A 19,456-nucleotide genomic window follows, 5' to 3' on the forward strand; every position below is an offset into this window, starting at 1 on the left:
GACTTCCCCTTAAGAAATAAACTTCATATCTGACCTATAGTCTTCCTCCTCCTTGAAATTAAGAACTAACAATCAGATTAAATCCAAATTTTAAAAGATATATGTCAGGCACCTATTATATACCAGAGCTTGGCTAAGTACTGGGTATACAGTCCTTTAAGAAGTTTGCATCTAGAGGAGAAAGACATGTAAAATTAGCTATGATAAAATTTTCTCAAGTGGGAAACTAGAACAGGAGCAAAGACAAGGGAATGATCGATTCTGTCTGTGTGGATCTGGCAAAGATTTAGAATGACATTTGAATTGACTGTTAAAGGAGGAAAAGCTGAAGAGTGCCTGGCTATAGTGAAAAATAGAGGATGGGACCCAATAGATGGATCCTGATCAAAAGGAGGAAAATCATGGAACAAAACTTTAAATTATATTGCCCAGAAATAATCTTTAAACCTTGAACCAAAACTACCCCATGAAGCCACCGTTAAACTAAACAGTTTAGCTCAGTTAATAAAGAACGTTTGCTTTGAGCATTGTGCTGTTATAAAGAAGTATCTAAACCAAAAACCAAACCCAGTGCCATCAAGTCAATTTCGACTCATAGTGACCCTACAGGACAGACCCTATGCCCCAAAGAGTTTCCGAGGAGCACCTGGCGGATTCGAACTGCCGACCCTTTGGTTCATAGCTGTAGCACTTAACCACTACGCCACCAGGGGTTTCCAAAGAAGTATCTATAGGGGTTCAAATTGACAACAGTTAATCTAAAGCACAGATGAGAACTTTAAGGGGCAAAAACCAAAAATCAAACCCAGTGCCATCGAGTCGATTCTGACTCATTGCGACCCTATAGGACAGAGTAGAACTGCCCCACAGAGTTTCCAAGGAGTGCCTGGCGGATTCCAACTGCCGACTTTTTGGTTAGCAGCTGTAGCACTTAACCACTATGCCACCAGGGTTTCCCTTTAAGGGGCACAGAGTCTAAATTAATGGTGATGAAACAATATGGGTAGAGATAGTGAGAATGGTGACACAATGTGAAGAATGTAACCAATGCCATTGAGCTGTACATACAGAAATTGTGAATGGCTATATGTTTGGTTGTGAATATTGCCACCATGATTGAACGAATGAATAAAAGGGAGGGAGGGAGGGAGGAAAGAAGGAAGGAAGGAGAAAGAAGGAAGGAAAGAAAAGCGTATGGATTCCTGACCCTACAGGAAAAATTAACCAGACCTGATAGGAGATGGGGGTAGAGAAATGCACAGAAAGAGCCTGGGATATAGAAAGGAGTTCAAGCCTATCCTGAGATTTCTGGCTCTGATGATTTACAGAATGATACGGTTTACTGAGATGGAGAACACATGGAGGAGAGATGGGTTGAGGTGAAGGCAAGAGGGGAGTAAAAAGGGAAGAGAAAATTAATTCAAGTTTAGACAGATTGAGATTGAGATGCAGAAATCATGTGTACAAAGATGATAGCTAGCTTATAAAAGTAGGTGAGACTGTTGAAGAAAAGTATAGAAAGAAAAGGGTATGACCCAGATTCGTTGGTAGTGCCTACACTGAGTGTTGTGCTAAGAGAGGAGAGGTACGAAGCAATGAGCAGGGAACTATACTGCTGGAGTGCCCTGGAAGTCAAGGCAGGGAAATGTTCTAAGAAGGGGCCAGTCAACAGGTTCAGAAAAGTGAAATCACGTGAGGTCGTTAGATGGCAATTAGGTCATTGTTAAAATGTGAGAGCATTTCACCAATGAAGCCAAAGTGAAAGCAATTCCTTCAGAAATACCACTCCCAGTACTGTGGAGTGATGGTGAGTGAAACTTAAAAGAAGCAGGCAGAATATTCTTTAATGAAGGATGGATGTGGCAAGAATATAAATGAGTTAGAACTTTGAGGGGAAAGTGAGGCTGTGGAAAGGATGAATTTGAAATATGGTTCTGGAGCCCTGCTGGCACAGCAGTTAAGACCTCAGCTGCTAATCAAAAGGTTGGCAGTTCAAATCCACCAGCAGCTCCTTGGAAACTCTATAGGCGAGTTCTCCTCTGCCCTGTAGGGTCACTATGAGTTGGAACTGACTTGATGGTAATGCATGTGGGTTTTTTTCTATTTTTGGTTTTGAATATGGTTCTAGGCTGAAGAATTATTTAGCAAACTAGGTAAACTTTCCCAGAATCAGTGTGTTAATAATAAGGGTAAGTCACTTAAAGGTCTTATGTTATGAAAACTTTTAAATTAAAAAATCTATAAAATTTTCCCAAAAAGGCATGTTATCTTTCCTGGGGTATAAACAAATAAATGTAAATTTTTATTTCTATAATGAATAAAATATTTAGATTCAGCAGTTCCTTGGAAACAAAAATAATGTAAAATATAGAGATATAAATGTTAAAACTAGTTACTAGCTTTTCAGATTATGCTCTAAATAAAATTGTGGAAAGTCAATAAACTGAGAAATAGAAAACTTAGGTTTGAGTCCTACATTTGACCATGTTAAGGAAATTACCAAATCTATCTGTAATTTAGTTATTGATTTATACTACAAAGGGGTTCAATTAGATGGTTTTAAGATACTTCCATTCCTAAAATTCTGATTCTCTAATTCTAAACCAAACATTAAAAGCTTTAAAATGCCAAATGCCATAATTTTATTAAAGCAAACGAAGACAAAAAGGTACAGAAGAGACGGTATCTAATTAGTATAGCAATGTCTTACTTGGATTGCATGTTGGACCAACTGGACTCTCCCATCTTTGAGGTGAATCAAACTCACCCCCATCTTCTTCAGGATTTCTAAATGCTCAGGGTTAGTGGCCATGAAATCTCTGGCTCTCAGAGGGGGTTTAGCTCCACTCCTGAAACTCTCCTCTCTGCTAAAAGTAATTATAAGCAAGGCTTAAAACTACATATTAGAATTGGTAAAATAATAACAATAAATCAAGTATCAATAATGTTAAATACTTGCAAAAGTGCTAGTTTTAGAACTAATGAAACTGGAATAACTGGCAACAATTTTTTTCCTACATATAATTTAGGTTATAAATAAGCAATATAGCTTCAAACAGTATTTTATCCAGTTAAAAAGCATGTATTTTAGCTGTAAGGCAGCATTAGTCAACCGCATTATAACTATTAGAGGGCATAGAACAAGTTGGCTTGGGGGTTGTTACTATTGATGTTTTCCTCTAAAAACACAGATTTTTCTCCAAACATACTAAAAGCAAAACAATACCTGTATTAGTGAATGATAATGCTCACTTTAAAAAATAATTCTTTAAAATTTCCTAGCAATGGTCTTTCTAATATAACCCTTTTGGAAGAAAAAAAGTTATTAAGCCAAGAAATTTTATTTAACAATCAAGAATAAAAATCAAACAAAACAAAAAAACTATAGTAGAAATATTTGATGAAACCATTCTTTGTAAAAATGAGCTATAGAAGTTAAAAATTATTATATGTTGCCATTGAAAATTATTACTTTGTTAAAACAGAAGATACATGGAAAATTTCCAAAATAAAAAAGACATTACCACAGAATAAGTTTTGCTATCTAATTTTGCTAACTTATAATTTTTATTTCACTCAACAGTAAGTACATACAGGGTCACCATGAGTTGGAATCAACTTGACAGCAATGGGTTTGCTTTTTTTGTTTTTTTTTTTTTAGTATATACTTTAGTATTTTTGGTCTAACTGTTGCATTTTGGTCTGACTGTTGATATAAAAAAAAAGTTCCTTAAATCCCCTGTCACTCACTAAGAATTAACTTTGATATTAACAAATATAAAGTAATATATCTTACACTCTGATGATGCCTCTAGGACAGCTCTTATCCACCACATTTTTCAAGGGTTCACGAATGCTCTGAGCATACAGTGGATCATTAGGGAAGAGAATCTGAGTATTTGGACAAGTCCAATCAAAATTACTGTCGTCCAGTTCTGTATATTCTGAAGTCTATAATAAAAAAGAATATATGTACATAAAAGTAATTTTACTTAATATTATGTTTTTTTAAAAGAAAACATTTAATGGAATAAGTATATACAGGGTGCAATAAAAAAAAACATTAAACGTACTATTCCTTTTACCACACATATATTTATTAAATTGTAGCTATGAATTATTTTCCACTTGGGGGAAAAAAAACCACACAGAAATAAAAAAGAGAGTAAGACATTTAATTCAAAAATGTAACTCACTGTGTTCTTCTTAGAGGTGCTTTGATTTGTAGTAGAGAGCCAAAGAGGTAACAGATGAGCTTCTGTTGTAAAGATGTAATCTTCTATGTCAAAAATAATGTCTTCTTTATCCGCAAATAATAGGTAAAGATACTTAAACATTTCAGCCAAGAAGAAAGAATCCATTCTAAAATAAAGGGTCACAAATAAATCTAAGAACACAAAAATATCCAAATGTCAACTATCTGAAAGCCATAGAGTCAAGATCAATAACCCTATCTTTGCCAATGTAGATGTCCAAAGAACTATAGACTCTATCTATTCCCTGGGTGAAAAAGATCAGGCAGGGGTGCCTACCATGCAGGTACACTAAATCTTGTCAAAATGCAGACAATGCTGTCCTATTGGCCTTCTAATGACAATGTTTTCAGTTTCTTCTATAGAGAATTAACAGCAGGGAGTTAATACAGATGAATTTTACTACTGAAAATCACAAAGGAATCTTCAATCAATGTTAACAGAACTGGATAAAGTAATACAGTGTTGATGGAACTTATTACGCAGCCACTTAAGTGATAAACAAGAGGCTTTAAAGATAAAGGATATCATTTACAAGATGCTATGTAAAGAAAGTACGACACCATATCACATGTGCACTTTGACTATAACTTTGTGAATATTTATATACCTATCAGGAAGGGAATATGGAGAAATATAGGGGGTAAAAATATATGCTACTATACTAAATGATTTAATGTTATAACAACGTTTTAATAATTATTTTAAAGGAAAGATTTTATAAAATTAAAAATGGCAGAAATAGAACATAGATGCCAGGTGGAGTTATAGTAATATCACATTTAACTAAGTTTACTATCTCCCAAGGCACCCTAGCTTTCTGCAGTAATAAATAACTCATAGCTTACTGGACAGGTTTTAGTCTCACACCTCTGGCCAAGTGAAATTCTGGCCCAGTGAAATTCCTGGCACACAGGAGGCACTCAATAAAATGTTTATTAAATTGAATGCAAGTTTAAACAGCTAGAGGCAGTGGAACACTGTGATGAAGAACATGGGCTGTGGAGATAAAAGGACCTTCTACGAACTCGCTGTGTGACTGGAGGGTTTCAGTTTATTCTTCTGTAAAAGGGACATCATAATTATTATATTTGTAACATTAATGTAAAGACTAAATGAAATATTATATGTCAGTTATTTAGCATACAGTGATGAGCTGGAAAAATACAGCCATTATTATTACTCATACACATAAATGATTTTTTATCTTGGAACAAAACACTTGGCCATTTTGGATGTTAATCTTTTTCAGAAGGGATAAAATACGTCCCTGGCAGCCTGCAAGACACTTATCATAATTTAACCTTTCCTGGATGACTGACAATTATTATCACGAGCAAATGCTATCTTGAGAACTATAGACTGATGAGCAAGATGCTGATTTTTGGCAAATTCTACAACTGAGTAAGAAACAGATAATTTGTAAAAACGTAGAAAAGAATAGAGACATGGTAAGGTCACTACAATACAACCAGGGTAAAGCTAGCAAGTTACAGAATAATGGGTATCATGTGATCTAATTTCTATCAAAAACCATAAACGTACACACAAATGCAAATACACAGGCAATAACAATGTCTGGAAGACTGTTTATCAAATTGCTATCAGTGGTTATCTTTGTGAGAACAAGTAGAGGGAACTGTCTTAGGAAAAAATTTAATATTCTTATTTGCCATGTGAGTTCTTTGTAATGATCATCTATTATTAGGAAAATACAGATACTTCCAATTTAAAAAATGTATTTTTTTATGTGTGTGTACACTGTTGAGTCAGAGAAGGGTGCTAGGAGATCTGTAGAGAGATAAGCAATCAACTGAAGGAGGCTGTAGCTTAAAGTTCTCAAGGGCCATGCCATGAGGCACTGGTCATGGCCCTATCTGAAATTCTTCCCAACAATTTAGATGAAAATTTCATAAGGCACGCTTACCCAAACTGCAGATCACTCAAAACCTTAGCTAATACATTAGGTAACTAAGATGAGATACAAACTCTCTTTTTGGTTAGAAACAAGGAAAAAATCAGCAAAATGAAATTATACTGGGATAAACATGGAGATTAAGTAGTTCTCAACCTTTTGTGGAGCTAAATGCATCTGAGAGATACAGTGCTCCCACAGGGGACTGATCATCAACCGGACAGAGGGTGTTAAGGCCACTGGCCCCTCAGAGAATTAGCAAACTCGCTAATCTAATCTAAAACTATCTAACAAAACAAGAGCTCTAGAAATCTCTAGCCTGAATCCAGATGGTAACAATGTGTTGTTCCATGCACATCTTGAGTGTGGTTATTTTAAGAGATACTCTATATACTGAACTACAATCAGAATCACGCAAAGCAGTAGTAAGTGGTCCAAAAAAAACCCCAGGTAAGGAATGCAGGGAAATCAGAATGATGTTAAGTTTAGAAGAATGGAACTCCCTAAACAGAGTAAAATTCCTCAACCTATTACGCCCTTTCCCGTTATAACACACATCACGTGGTAGTGATTGTTTCTTTACACATTCATCTTCTTCATTAATTACAAGCCACAGGGGGGCAGAGGCTGGTTCTAGTTTATCATTCCATCCTCACACCAAAGTGCAGAGCCTAGCATACAGTAGGGTGCCTAATTATTGTTCCTTGAATGAACTGCCAGTGTAACATAGCAGTCAAGAGCCAATCTGCCTTGGCTGAAATTCTGACTCTGCCTTACTAATTGTGTGACCTTGAGCAAGTGCCCTTATCTCTCTGTCCCTTAGTTTTTTCATCTATAAAATCAGGATTATAGTAGAATTTATACCTCAGAGGAGGGTGTAAGAGTCAAATGAGTTAAACATATAAAGTGCTTAGAAGAGCACTTGGATTATAGAAAGTAGTCAATAAATTTACAAATAGATAAACAGGCTATCTACTTCCATCTTCTTGCTGTTATCTGCATGCTTGGTTCCAGGAACCTATCCCCTTCTCATCAGCTGTGGTCACAGAAGGAGGTCCCAAGCCTAATGGACTATTACCTACATCTCTGAATGAGGGGCTAAGGAACAAGCCTGTGAGAAGATGATGAGTGCTGTGTTTCTCATGCCTCAGATCACTCTGCCTGAAATGCTTTTTACTCCTTTCCTCCGCTTTTTAATTCTTACTCATCCTTCAAGGCTCAGGATCCAGTCCTCCAGGAGCCTTCCAGTGGCTGTGACATCCCAGCTTGTGTTTCATGCCCCTACAATATGTTCAATGGCACTTATACAATGCTTTAAAAGTCTGTTTACCTGACTATACCCTGTGTTTCAACCAGGGAAAGGGTAGGTCTTCATATCTTTAATCCTCAAAATTTAATATAGCTCTTGGTACATAAAACAAAAAACCAAACCCGTTGCTGTCAAGTCGATTCCAACTCATAATGAACCTATAAGGCAGAGCAGAACTGCCCCATAGGGTTTCCAAGGAGTGGCTGATGGATTTGAACTGCTGACCTTTTGGTTAGCAGTCAAGCTCTTAACCACTGAGCTATCAGGGGTCCGGCACATAAAAGGCCTCAATAAATATACGGAGAATGGACACCTGCTAACCAATTGAAGGAACAAGCTTCAGCATTCATTTAGAGATATGCTGGTCAATTCTACAATTCTAGCCACTCAGGAGAACCTCGCCCCCAACCCCTGCCCACCTTTCCTCCCTTATTTCTGCGTTCTCTGATGTTATATCTGAACAGTTAGAATAATCAGGTAAGTGATTTCTGAATACCTCACCAGAATATTACTGAATATCACAATGACTAAAGCATAGTTTTTATAGCTTGCTATTTCACATTATCCACATCTATCAGGATCCAATGAAACAGAAACTGCCACTGGTCTTCCAATCCCTCTAAATCAGCAAAAGAGTAAGAGTGTATACACTAACTACAATGTTGCTTTTAAGGAATTCTTGGCTGAACGTAAATTATAATCCAGGTCATCCACTATGAGGATAATTTCCAACATCTTATACAGTACAAAGAAACTGCTAACAAAGGAGAAAGTAACCCACATTCCTAATACCACGGTTCTGATATTTAACAATCATTCATTTACTTAAAAATCAGCTGAGCATCTACTATATGCCAGGCACTAAGAGAAGGATGCAAACTTTTCATATAGTTTAAGATTAGCCTATTCAAGAGTTAGAAAAAAATAAACACAGTGAACTACCCTTTGCTTCCACAAATACCCTTCGTAAAAGCATTAAGCATATATGAATGCTAACCAGTAGTTGCATTTTGTGTTGTTTAAGAGCAACCCTGAGGAAAGGGGAAGTTAGGAGTTGTTTTACCTGTCCTCATGACTTCCAGTACGAACATCCTTCATGGCAGCAAATCCACAAGGCACTCTAGCATATTTATTTAAATTTTCAATAAGTGTTTTCCCTACTTCAAGGTAGTAAGGATCTCCTGTTGCCTATTAAAAAGGAGAATATACATATATATATATATTTGTATATATAGCTTACATTTTACTGTATACCTATTTATTTAGCAAAAATTTACTGACTACCAACTGGGTGCCAAGCACTGTATCAGGCACTGGAACTCATGTTACACAGAACCTAGCTCTGAAAATAAGCCGTGGATCTGCTTTAGAGCACTTCTTAAATACATTGTCCAACTGTATACCTTAACCTTTAAACTTCCAAGGCCCAGAAAGGCTGCCCAAATGAAGGAAGGCAAGAGACATGCTTTAGAAAGAAGCTCTAGAATATAAAATTTCTCTTTAAAGAAATGTTTAGATAACTATTTTGAAAAGGCAAAAAATGCAGATAGCAATTCTTGCATCCTTTAATAATCCTAAGGACCATGATATAATCCAACCATTATAACAAAACATTAAATGAGGACTCTGAAAACCCAATTATTAAAATAGTGACATACTGAACAGAGAATAGGCGCTAAATAACAAAAACAAATTATCTTACTTTATATAAGAAGTAGGTACTTTCTGCAAATTCAGGCCTTAAAGGATGTTGAGCCCAGTGTACTCTGAAATCTGTTGTAAATGCCTAAACAAGACAGCATACAAATTAGGTGTAAAAAAATATGATTAAAAAAATTAGTTCTAGAATACATAGTATTATATAAATTAGATCATCAAAAAGTAAAAAACCAAACCCAGTGCCGTCAAGTCGATTCCGACTCATAGCGACCCTACAGGACAGAGTAGAGCTGCCCCGTAGAGTTTCCAAGGAGCACCTGGCAGATTCGAACTGCCAACCCTTTGGTTAGCAGCTGTAGCACTTAACCACTACGCCACCAGGGTTTCCAATTAAAATGTCCATCATGACATAATTTTCTATAAAACATCAATTTTCATTGCTTAATGTCACAATTCAATTTTGCAAAGACTGCTAATTTTTTTTTTTTTTACCAATGAAATGGAATTACTTTTTAAAACAATTGTTTTAGCTTTTAGAAAACTCAGAAAAAACTATGACACTGAGTAATGCCACTACATGGATCCTGTGGTCTACATAATTGTTTCTTCTTTTTCCTTGTCTTTACTTTCTCTCTTATTACTACCCTGGTTCAAGTACTTCCATTTTAAAACCAAAAAACCAAACCCGTTGCTGTCGAGTCAATTCCGACTCACAGTGACCCTACAGGACAGAGTAGAACTGCCCCATAGAGTTTGCAAGGAGCGCCTGGCGGATTTGAACTGCCGACCTTTAGGTTAGCAGCCGTAGCACTTAATCACCATGCCACCAGGGTTTCCTCCTTGTCTTTACTTTCTCTCTTATTACTTCCCTGGTTCAAGTACTTCCATTTTAGCAAGGCCGTATACAAATCTGGAAAATTTTAATGGTATATTTCTGGAAAGTATACTATTAAAAATCTTGCCATATCAAATACCAAGAATATTTATTACTAATATTATGTATAAAAATCAGACAGAGCAATTTTTAACTGGCATGAGCAAGAGCTGGCATTCTCCAAAATAAAGTGACGAGATCTCCCTAGCTGGTGGGTACACGTAAAATTAGAATGAGATAATCTTCTCACAGTAGGGATCAGGAAAGGTTGGAAAACTGGATGCAGATTTTTTTTCCCTTGTTAAGTAAAATTAACGAAATGTCAGCATTACCTTAAAGTACAAGGAAAAAAAAAGTTGCTGTTGAGTCCACCCCGACTCATGGTGACCCAAGTGTGTCAGAGTAGAACTGTGCTCCATAGGGGTTTCAATGGCTGATTTCTCTAAAGCAGATCGCCAGGCCTTTCTTATGAGACACCTCTGAGTAGACTCGAACTTCCAAACCTTCCAATTAGAAGCTGAGTGCATTAACCACTTGCAGTACCTGGGGCCTCCTACCCAAAACTAGGATTCTTTTAATACATGAGGGAAAGTAAAAACATATATGATACTGCATAAACCCAAAGATAAACTTAAATAAATAAACTAAGTAGGAAGACACAAAAAGAACAAACAAGCCTTAAACATGACATTTTCTATCTCTAAATTAAGGTGCCTAGCCCTGGTGGCGCAGTGGTTAAGAGCTTGGTTGCTAACCAAAAGGTTGGCAACTTGAATCTATCGCCTGCTCCTTGGAAACCCTATGGGTCAATTCTACTCTTCCCTGTAGGTCTGCTGTGAGTCAGGCTCCAGGGCAGTGGGTTTTTGGGGCCCTGGTGGCACAGTGGTTAAGAGCTCAGGCTGCTAACCAAAAAAGGTCGGCAGCTTGAATCCACCAGCTGCTCCTTGGAAACCCTACGGGGGAGTTCTACTCTGTCCTATAGGGTCACTATGAGTCAGAATCGACTTGACATCAACGGGTAACGGGTTCGGATGGCACAACACCAAGTGCTTAGCTATTCACGGAAAGATCGGCAGTTTGAACCCACCCAGCATCTCCATGGGAGAAAAGACCTCGTAATCTGTCTCTGTCAAGATTACAGCCTAGGAAACACTATAGAGCAGTTCTCCTCTGTCCTATAGGGTCGGTGTAAGCTGGAATTGACTCTATGGCAAACAACAAGAAATCTCTAAATTAGCCATTTATACATGTAAATTAGAATTCCAAAGATTATTTGCTTACCTCTGGCAGAAAATTGTGTTTTTTAATCACCTGATACAACATTTCATGAGTTTCAATAGCAGGTCTAATATCTCCCTTTAAAACCTAGAAGTCAACAACAAATTACCTAATAAAATATGAGTTGATTTTATCTATAATCATATAAAGGGAATATTTATATTATTATAGTTTTGAGATGTGGCTGTTTTAGTAATTCAATTTCAGTAATCACAAATGTACTTAATTATAGTTCTCTTACTTTAATATTAAGGAAATAGTAGAGTTCTTTCTACCTGTAAGCCTGGAAAAAAGGCAAGCAAAGCATCCATCCAAGTCCGAGCATTCAGCATTGGTTTGTGGATATGCACGTCAAGTAGAAGAGGTGGCTGGCTAATGTACCTCATTATGGCATCGTAGTGCTAAAAGATCACAGTATGTGTTCATGAAAGCAGATGAGAAAAGAGGTATTAAACACATTATACTAAATAGCACCATGAACAAATTAAACCTAAATTTATACACAAATAAATTTAAATAGTGATACCCATTGCTGTCAAGTCCATTCCGACTCATAGTGACCCTAAAGGACAGGGTACAACTGCCTTATAGGGTTTCCAAGGAGTCGCTGTTGGGTTCAAACTGCTGACCTTTTGGTTAGCAGCTTAGCTCTTTAACTACTGTACCACCAGGGCTCCTAAATAATAATTATCAATTAACTATTTAAATATTTAAATAACTACTTATATATTTAAATTACTTTAGACGGAAATTCTTCTAATATATGTGCTCCCTTGTATCCTTTAACTCAGATGCAGAATATTAATCACTACACTAATATGGGACCTTCTCAGGGGAGATCTGAACATTCCTTTGCTGTGGTATTAGCCCATGGCTAATATGCCTTGTGGCCCCAGCGATGCTCTTGGAATAGAGCCACAGGCTTCTATTTTACAGAATTATTCTAGTTTTCTCCTATGTCTAGTTACCGTCTCAGTTAATGTAACATTCTGGTGTTCACCATCACCTAAATTAACACGTCCAATGCCACTCTCATGGTCTGCTATTTTTGCTTTTTACGCTCTTAGAGACTGTTTTACCCCTCTCTCGTTTTCTTCTGTAGATATTTCTCAGCTTTCGCCACAAGAGGTTGAGCTGTTAGAATCAATGAATGGTAACAAGCCATGAAAAATAGTATCTGTCTCCATTTGCCTCAGGAAAATCTTGTTAGAATCTAATAAACAATACATGTGATAGTGCTTTTTCAGACATTCAAATGATGACTAATTAAGACTTTTACTAGTTTTCTTTGTCAACTTATCTGTTATTTAATAACTATAAAAAAATTTTTTTTTTATTACTCTCTACCTGCTATATGATAGACATTGTCCTATTCATTTCATAAGTATCAGCTCATTTAATTCTCTGAATAACCCTATAAATAGTACTAGTATTCTCATTTTGCAGGCAAGGAACAGAGGCAAATAGAGTTAAGTTACATGCCGAAAGTCACAAAACTAGTAGGTGGCAGAACAAGGATTTAAACCCAGGCAGGAAGACGCCCATGCTTTTAACCACTATATAGACTGTCTCACAGATGTAATGAGGGCAAATTGATGCGTGGGCAAGAAATGGTAAATTATTTTAAAAAGAATGTAGTTATATAGCTGATGAGTCTGCTATATTCATTTCAGTTTGCTCCAATTACAAAAAAAAAGCAATTCGATGTGGTTTAATAATCTTCCCCCTCTCCCAAGAAATATGTCTATAGTTCTGACCCAGACTTAAAATTTATAGACCTGCTTTTGAAACATTCACTAGTTTCTCCAAGTCTCCCGGGCCCTGCATACTTAGACTAGGTCAAACTTCCAAGATTTCAAAAAGAATTAGAATTCAAAATGAAAAGTTAACTAGCAATAAATTCTCCTCCTTGTACAAAAGAAGATTAGGTAAAACTCAAAGCTACATATTTTATCATCTGTTTGGCAGACCAGGGAAAATTCTGATAAGAGATGGATATGTTATTGCTGTTGGGTGCCTTCGAGTCAGTTCCGACTCATAGTGACCCCATGTACAACAGAATGAAACACTGCTCGGTCTGGGCGCCATCCTCACAATCATTGTTATGCTTGAGCCCACTGTTGCAGCCACTGTGTCAATCCATCTCATTGAGGGTTTCCTCTTTTTCACTGACCCTCTACTTACCAAGCATGATGTCATTCTGCAGGACTGGTCCCCAAATTGTAAACTAATTTTTGGAATGTTTGATGCTATTATTCTGTCCCTGTCCAACATCAGAGAATACTGACAGAATACTACTACACATTTAAAAACAAATCATTTTTCAGAATGTCACTCAGGTAACTGAATTTCTATCAAAATTTGGCATTGAAATTAAATTGGCTCCAAAATTAATATAAAATTGGATCAACTTACTGTATTAAATCTTTCCAGAAAACTGTCATCTCCAAGCAAGACATAGGCTTTCAATAGATATTCATAATATGAATCAATTCCTGCTCCAACTCCACTATCTACGGAAAATATGTATAAATGTGGTTCTTCATTAAACAAGTCTTTAAAACTCTTTATAGATTACAAGTGAGGTTAATAGTACACTACAAACGAAAAATTAAACAGGAAATGGTCTGTTTCAATATTACATATTTATAAAAAAAATTAACCTTACCATATAAGTAATACTTTCTTTGCTGATAATAGTTTGTGTGTTTTAAAAAAAAAAAAATCTTACTTTGAAAAACTGAACTAAAAGAAAGTGAAAAGACAACTTATAAACCAAAAGATGCTATATTCAATACACACAATGGACCAAGAATTAGTGTCAAAAATATACAAAGAATTCTTGCAAATCAATCATTTTTTTTTTTCAAAAGCACAACTAATCCAACAGAAAGTTGACAAAAGTCAAGAATATCCATAAAAAAAACAAGGAAGCATACTGGGCAATAAACATGAACATGTGTTCAACAGCATCAGGACCAAGGAAACGCACATCAGCTGGGTGTAATTATATACCCTGTCTGACTGGCAAAAACTTTAAAAGTCTGACAACACGAAGCATCGGAGAGGGTGCAGATTCACAGGATCTCTGGTGAAACCGTTAAGGGGTATAACAACACTGGAAACAATTTGACATCGTCTCCTGAAACCAAACTCATTGCTGTTGAGTCGATTCCAACTCACAGCGACCCTACAGGGCAGAGTAGAACTGCCCCATAGGGTTTCCAAGGAGCAGCTGGTGGATTCGAACTGCCGAGCTTTTGAATAGCAGCCGAACGCTTAACCACGGTGCCACAGCTGAACACTAATCCACCCTAGGAGCAAAATTCCACTCCTAGCTGTGTGGTTAAGTGAAACTTACATACATGTGCGACAGAAGACACAAGAACACTGCTATACGCAATAGCAAAATCCTGGAAAGCAACTTAAATATGCATGAACTGCAGTTTATTCAGCCAACGGAATATTCAAAAAAGAATGAACTACAACTTCATGCCACAATAAGCAGGAATCGTAGCAATATAATATTAAGTGAAAAAAGTCTCAAAGGTTACACAGGACATGATATCCTTTTGATATCCTATAAGTTTAAAAGAGTAATACATACACATATCATGTAACTGCTCTGAGCACTTATTTCATAGTATGTGTAGCACATGCCACACGTTGTTCTAAGCACTTTACGATGGTTAATTCATTTAATCCTCATAATAACTATATGAAGTCGATACCATTATTGTCCCCACTTTACAGATAAGGATACAGTGGCACACAGAGCTTAAATACCTTGCCCAAAATCTCACAATAAGAGTTGAGGTTTGAACTCCAACAACATGGCTCCAAAGTCTATGCTTTTAACTACTATACTATATTCTATTTCTAGAAGGGTGGGAGGGACAAAACATAAAGATAGGAGATAACATTATTAAATGCAGATTCTCACTCAACTACATCTTGATGTGAGACGGCTGAGGCACGCTGGTACTCTAGTCCTCAAAGGAAATCAGTTTTAGTATCTCAGCTATACCCTATATGTCATCTATAATGCTATACCCATTAAGCATGGAATAGAACACTAAATCAACTAGATTAAGTGTGTCATTATTTGGCACCAAAGAAAATCTAGCTAAATTAATTAAAATTCCATCAATCCTGAGAGAAACTATACTTTATACTGTCTCAGAGATTGTTTTAACAAATGAAAACCCATTATTTGCCAACCATTCTGAGGCTGTGAAGGATTAATTTTAAAAGCCCAATTTACATACCTTTGCGTACCCAATCTCCAGTATGAATATTAATAGTCACACCCACTAAATTACTACTTCGCTGTCTTTTTTCCCAGAGAAAATCAAGAGCTTTCCTTGCATATTCCTATAATTAAAAAAAGAAAAGCATTCTTAAAGAATTGTAAATGATTAACAAATAGGCAACAAAGAAACAAAAATCAAAGGCCTGCAGAATACTTTAAGTAAAATTCCTAAAATAACCATTTATAACGTACGTTAAATTTTCCTTACAAATCAAATCTTGGTTCTTTTGCAGCCAATCAATTCTAGTATTAAAAAAATGACTCTGAAATGATATTTATGATCTTACTTTGAGACTATCCTACCCATCTACTCTTATAACACAGGTTCAAATTCACATACAATATATTATTAAATGATATTAATTACTTGCATCATAAAACGTGCTTCTTAAAATAACTTCCACAATTCAAATGCAAAGTGAAAATCTCCTTAGACACCACTATTTAGAAAATCAGCAAAGGATTTCTAATTTGGTATGCTGTCTTTGAAACACAGACAGTTCAGATTCTATTTTTCAAATAGCATGCAACTGTTAGTGAAGAGTTAGTAAATCAACTAGGCTAATGAGTTATTTGATAATACCAAACTTATAACCTTCTGATAACATTCTCTTTTCTTATTTTCATTTATTTTTATCCATTCAAGATTAAATTAAAATTTCTAATCAAATTCTTGGCTTTGGATAAAAGGATGTTATAAACTGTAACAATAAACGGCATATACAGGTGAGTTTCTAAGTTAAAATTAATTTCAGCATATGAACCTATAAAACACTGCAGAAGTACTTCTATAAAAGGAAAAAAATCATTAAACTAATTTGTCGCTTTGCACATGTAAGAATACAGTAGTCCCCCCATGGTTTCACCTTCTGTGGTTTCAGTTACCCATGGTCAACTGCAGTCCAGAAATAAGCAACTCATAAGTTTTAAATCGCATGACGTTCTGAGCAGCGTGATGAGATGCCTCACCGTCCCCCTTCGTTGCACCCAGGGCATGAATCATCCCTTTGTCCAGCATATAGTTATTGTTAATCTCTTACTGTGCCTAATTTATGAATTAAACTTTATCCTAAGTATGTATAAGAAAAAACACAGTATATATGTACAGGGTTCAGGCATCCACTCAGGTCTTGGAACGTAGCCCCCACGGATAAAAGTGGACTATTGTAGAATCTAAAATAGTTTTAATTCTTGACTCAACTTATTTATGCTTTTTTTTTTTTAAAGTAGATTACAATTATTTAACTAAATGGCAGGATTTCAGAGCTGGAAAATATCAGTAAGATTATATTTCTCTATTCTTATTTTACAGACAAGGAAATGGGCCCAGTAAAATTTAAAATTTATCCAAATTTTAAAAGTGAATTACAGTACAACTAACATGAGAATTCAAATCTCTTTAGCTATTAGACTTAGGGTCAGTAAAGTTTCTCTGAAAAGGGCCAGATAGTAAATATTTCAGACTTTGCGGATCATATGGTCTGTTATAATTACTAACTCTGCCACTGTAGCACAAAACAGCCACAGACAAAGGTGAATGAATAGGCATGGCTGTGTACCAATAAAATTTATTTACAAATACAATCAGGGCCAGACTGTAGTATGCCAACCCTGTACTAGACTGATGCTCTTTCAATTGTATCAGGCTGCTTCTCAGACAATAAATTATTGTGTAACTCAACAGTAAAAAAATCATGATTTTCAACTGATTTACTCATAAATACATCACAGCCCAGTGGAAAGAGTATATAGGCTTTGAATTCAGATAGATACGGATTCCAACTGCACTGATTCACTCAATAGCTGTGCCGGTCTCTTTAAGCTTCACTTTCTTCATCTACAACTGTATCAATACTTCATAGAGTATGTAGTACAAATTAGAGTGTACACAAAATGCTTGCTTTTTTAATGAAAGGAAAACATTAGTCAGTACGGTGTAGAATAAAAATCTAAAACATTAACCAATTGAACGTGATAAACCTGTCCTCAAGACACTTTGAAAATACAGTCTTCTATACAGATGCACACATATACACAAAGACCATCTGACTTGGTTTATTTATACTCAGATCCAATGTATATGATGCTGGTGTATTTGCCCTATTCTTGCTTGCTCATGTGTGCCATTTGCTCAATTTTTTAAAATTTTCCTAAATCATATGTTTGAAGAACAGGGTTCTTAGTGTTACTACTGCACTCCAATGACAGCTTAAGCAATTAGCTAGAATTAAAAAATGTGAGATATAACTAGTCCACAGCCAAGTGCCTGTTTGGAATACTAAGTCCTTGGATAATGAATAACATTTCCCTTAGAGTAAACAAACTTATAAATTAGATTCCCAATCAAAACTTAGTACAAGAAATTTACTGTGTTACAGAAAATTGATGAAAGGTTTAGCAATGGAATAGACTATCTAGAAGTGCAGCAAATAAAACACAGAAATGCACAGTATTTCAGTAAGACATATATGATGCCAAGGAACCACCAAAGCCATACAATTAGGCTAAAAAAACTTTCAAAGAATAAATCTAAAAATGGACTTGGTAGTTTGTGAACAAAACGCAGTTACACTTAATACAGCTACTACGTCTTTGACATTAAAAACCATGTGATGGGATTTAGACATAAAGTTAAACTAGAATATCTCCAAGTGATAATAATAACACTTGACCAATGAAGAAAGGATGTAAAGTTAGCTATACCCAATACCCAGAAATCAAAGACCATGAAAAGCAAACCTCAAATATTGTTGCTCCTGTGAATCGACTTAAAGCAGCAAACTCAAGGATCAAGGTACCTGCACAAGCTGTACAGGTATCTGTCTCAGTTCCTGTCCGAGCTTCCGGCTTTCGGATTCCAAACTTTAAATTAATCTAAACAAAATTAAAAGATGATCAAGTACAATTATCAAGACATAGACTTAATTTAAAAAATGACGTTTCATCAAATCATGAAAATAATTCATAGTTTCACAATGAAATTCAATCTTCCTGAGTTTCCAATTAACATCTAGGCAAACATATTCTAAGCACATAATATTCATGAGATCAATAAATTTTTGTTTACCTCCTTCTCCAATATCAAAATTCAATATTATTATAACAATTACACAGAAAATGCCTTTTATATCAATTTTGTTCTTTGAACAGTTTGAACTAGTTAGTATAAGAATAAGGAACTGGACCAGCCCTAAAAGAAATTAGATTTCACGATTTGTGAGGAACCAGTAATATATTAAATAGTTCATCATAGAGGATACTGATTATATTATAGTATATATTTAAAAGGAGATTAAAACTTTGTTTACAGGTTTTAAAAAGTTTTGAAATGTAGAGTATGCTGCCTTGCTGGCAAGCTAAGAAATAACACAGGAAATACTTTGTAAACATTTCAAAGACAGACAAATATACTACCCTACAAACCTAGATTAACTAAAACTAAACTGACCAGAAACTGATTAAAACTAGAGTGTTTCTCTACAGTCCAAATAAACAACAAGAATGCAAGCTTATACCAAGGATTTAGCATAACAGCAAACAAAAAACCAAATACAAAACATCCTGAGTTTGATCTCAGGTCAGTTATCATTCGAACTCTTACAAAGAGAAGCTCAGATAGATCCACTTGTCAGCTGACTTGCAGAATGCATCTGCTGGATACGCTTGTTACCTTAACAGTGTTCAACCAACAGACTCCGGGAATGTCTAAACAAGGAGACGGAAAAACACCCACTCCACAACAGTCAGCAAGTGAGATGCAGGTGAGACATGGGGAGTCGACCACCATGATGGCTTCAGTACTGTCACTTTATCTTCTTAGAATGTCACTTGAGGCATTTACACCAAGTTTCATATT

General features: G+C 35.8%; 1 protein-coding gene across 2 annotated transcripts in view; it reads right to left on the reverse strand.

The window, feature by feature from the left end:
• Positions 1-19,456, reverse strand: part of EDEM3 (ER degradation enhancing alpha-mannosidase like protein 3) — a 76,220-nt gene that overhangs the window by 27,072 nt on the left and 29,692 nt on the right. The window contains exons 7-16 of one of the 2 annotated variants that reach the window (XM_049868112.1): positions 18,340-18,474; positions 15,557-15,662; positions 13,704-13,801; positions 11,564-11,689; positions 11,292-11,375; positions 9,180-9,263; positions 8,541-8,665; positions 4,197-4,362; positions 3,797-3,951; positions 2,711-2,864 (exon numbers count right to left, since the gene is read on the reverse strand). In XM_049868112.1, coding sequence (XP_049724069.1) covers positions 2,711-2,864; positions 3,797-3,951; positions 4,197-4,362; positions 8,541-8,665; positions 9,180-9,263; positions 11,292-11,375; positions 11,564-11,689; positions 13,704-13,801; positions 15,557-15,662; positions 18,340-18,474 — 1,233 coding nt within the window. Of the gene's footprint in view, positions 1-2,710; positions 2,868-3,796; positions 3,952-4,196; positions 4,363-8,540; positions 8,666-9,179; positions 9,264-11,291; positions 11,376-11,563; positions 11,690-13,703; positions 13,802-15,556; positions 15,663-18,339; positions 18,475-19,456 lie in introns of both variants that reach the window. The other variant, XM_049868111.1, reaches the window with a different exon arrangement.

The sequence above is a fragment of the Elephas maximus genome, chromosome 24 (genome assembly GCF_024166365.1).
Source record: "Elephas maximus indicus isolate mEleMax1 chromosome 24, mEleMax1 primary haplotype, whole genome shotgun sequence".
Lineage (NCBI taxonomy): Eukaryota > Metazoa > Chordata > Mammalia > Proboscidea > Elephantidae > Elephas > Elephas maximus.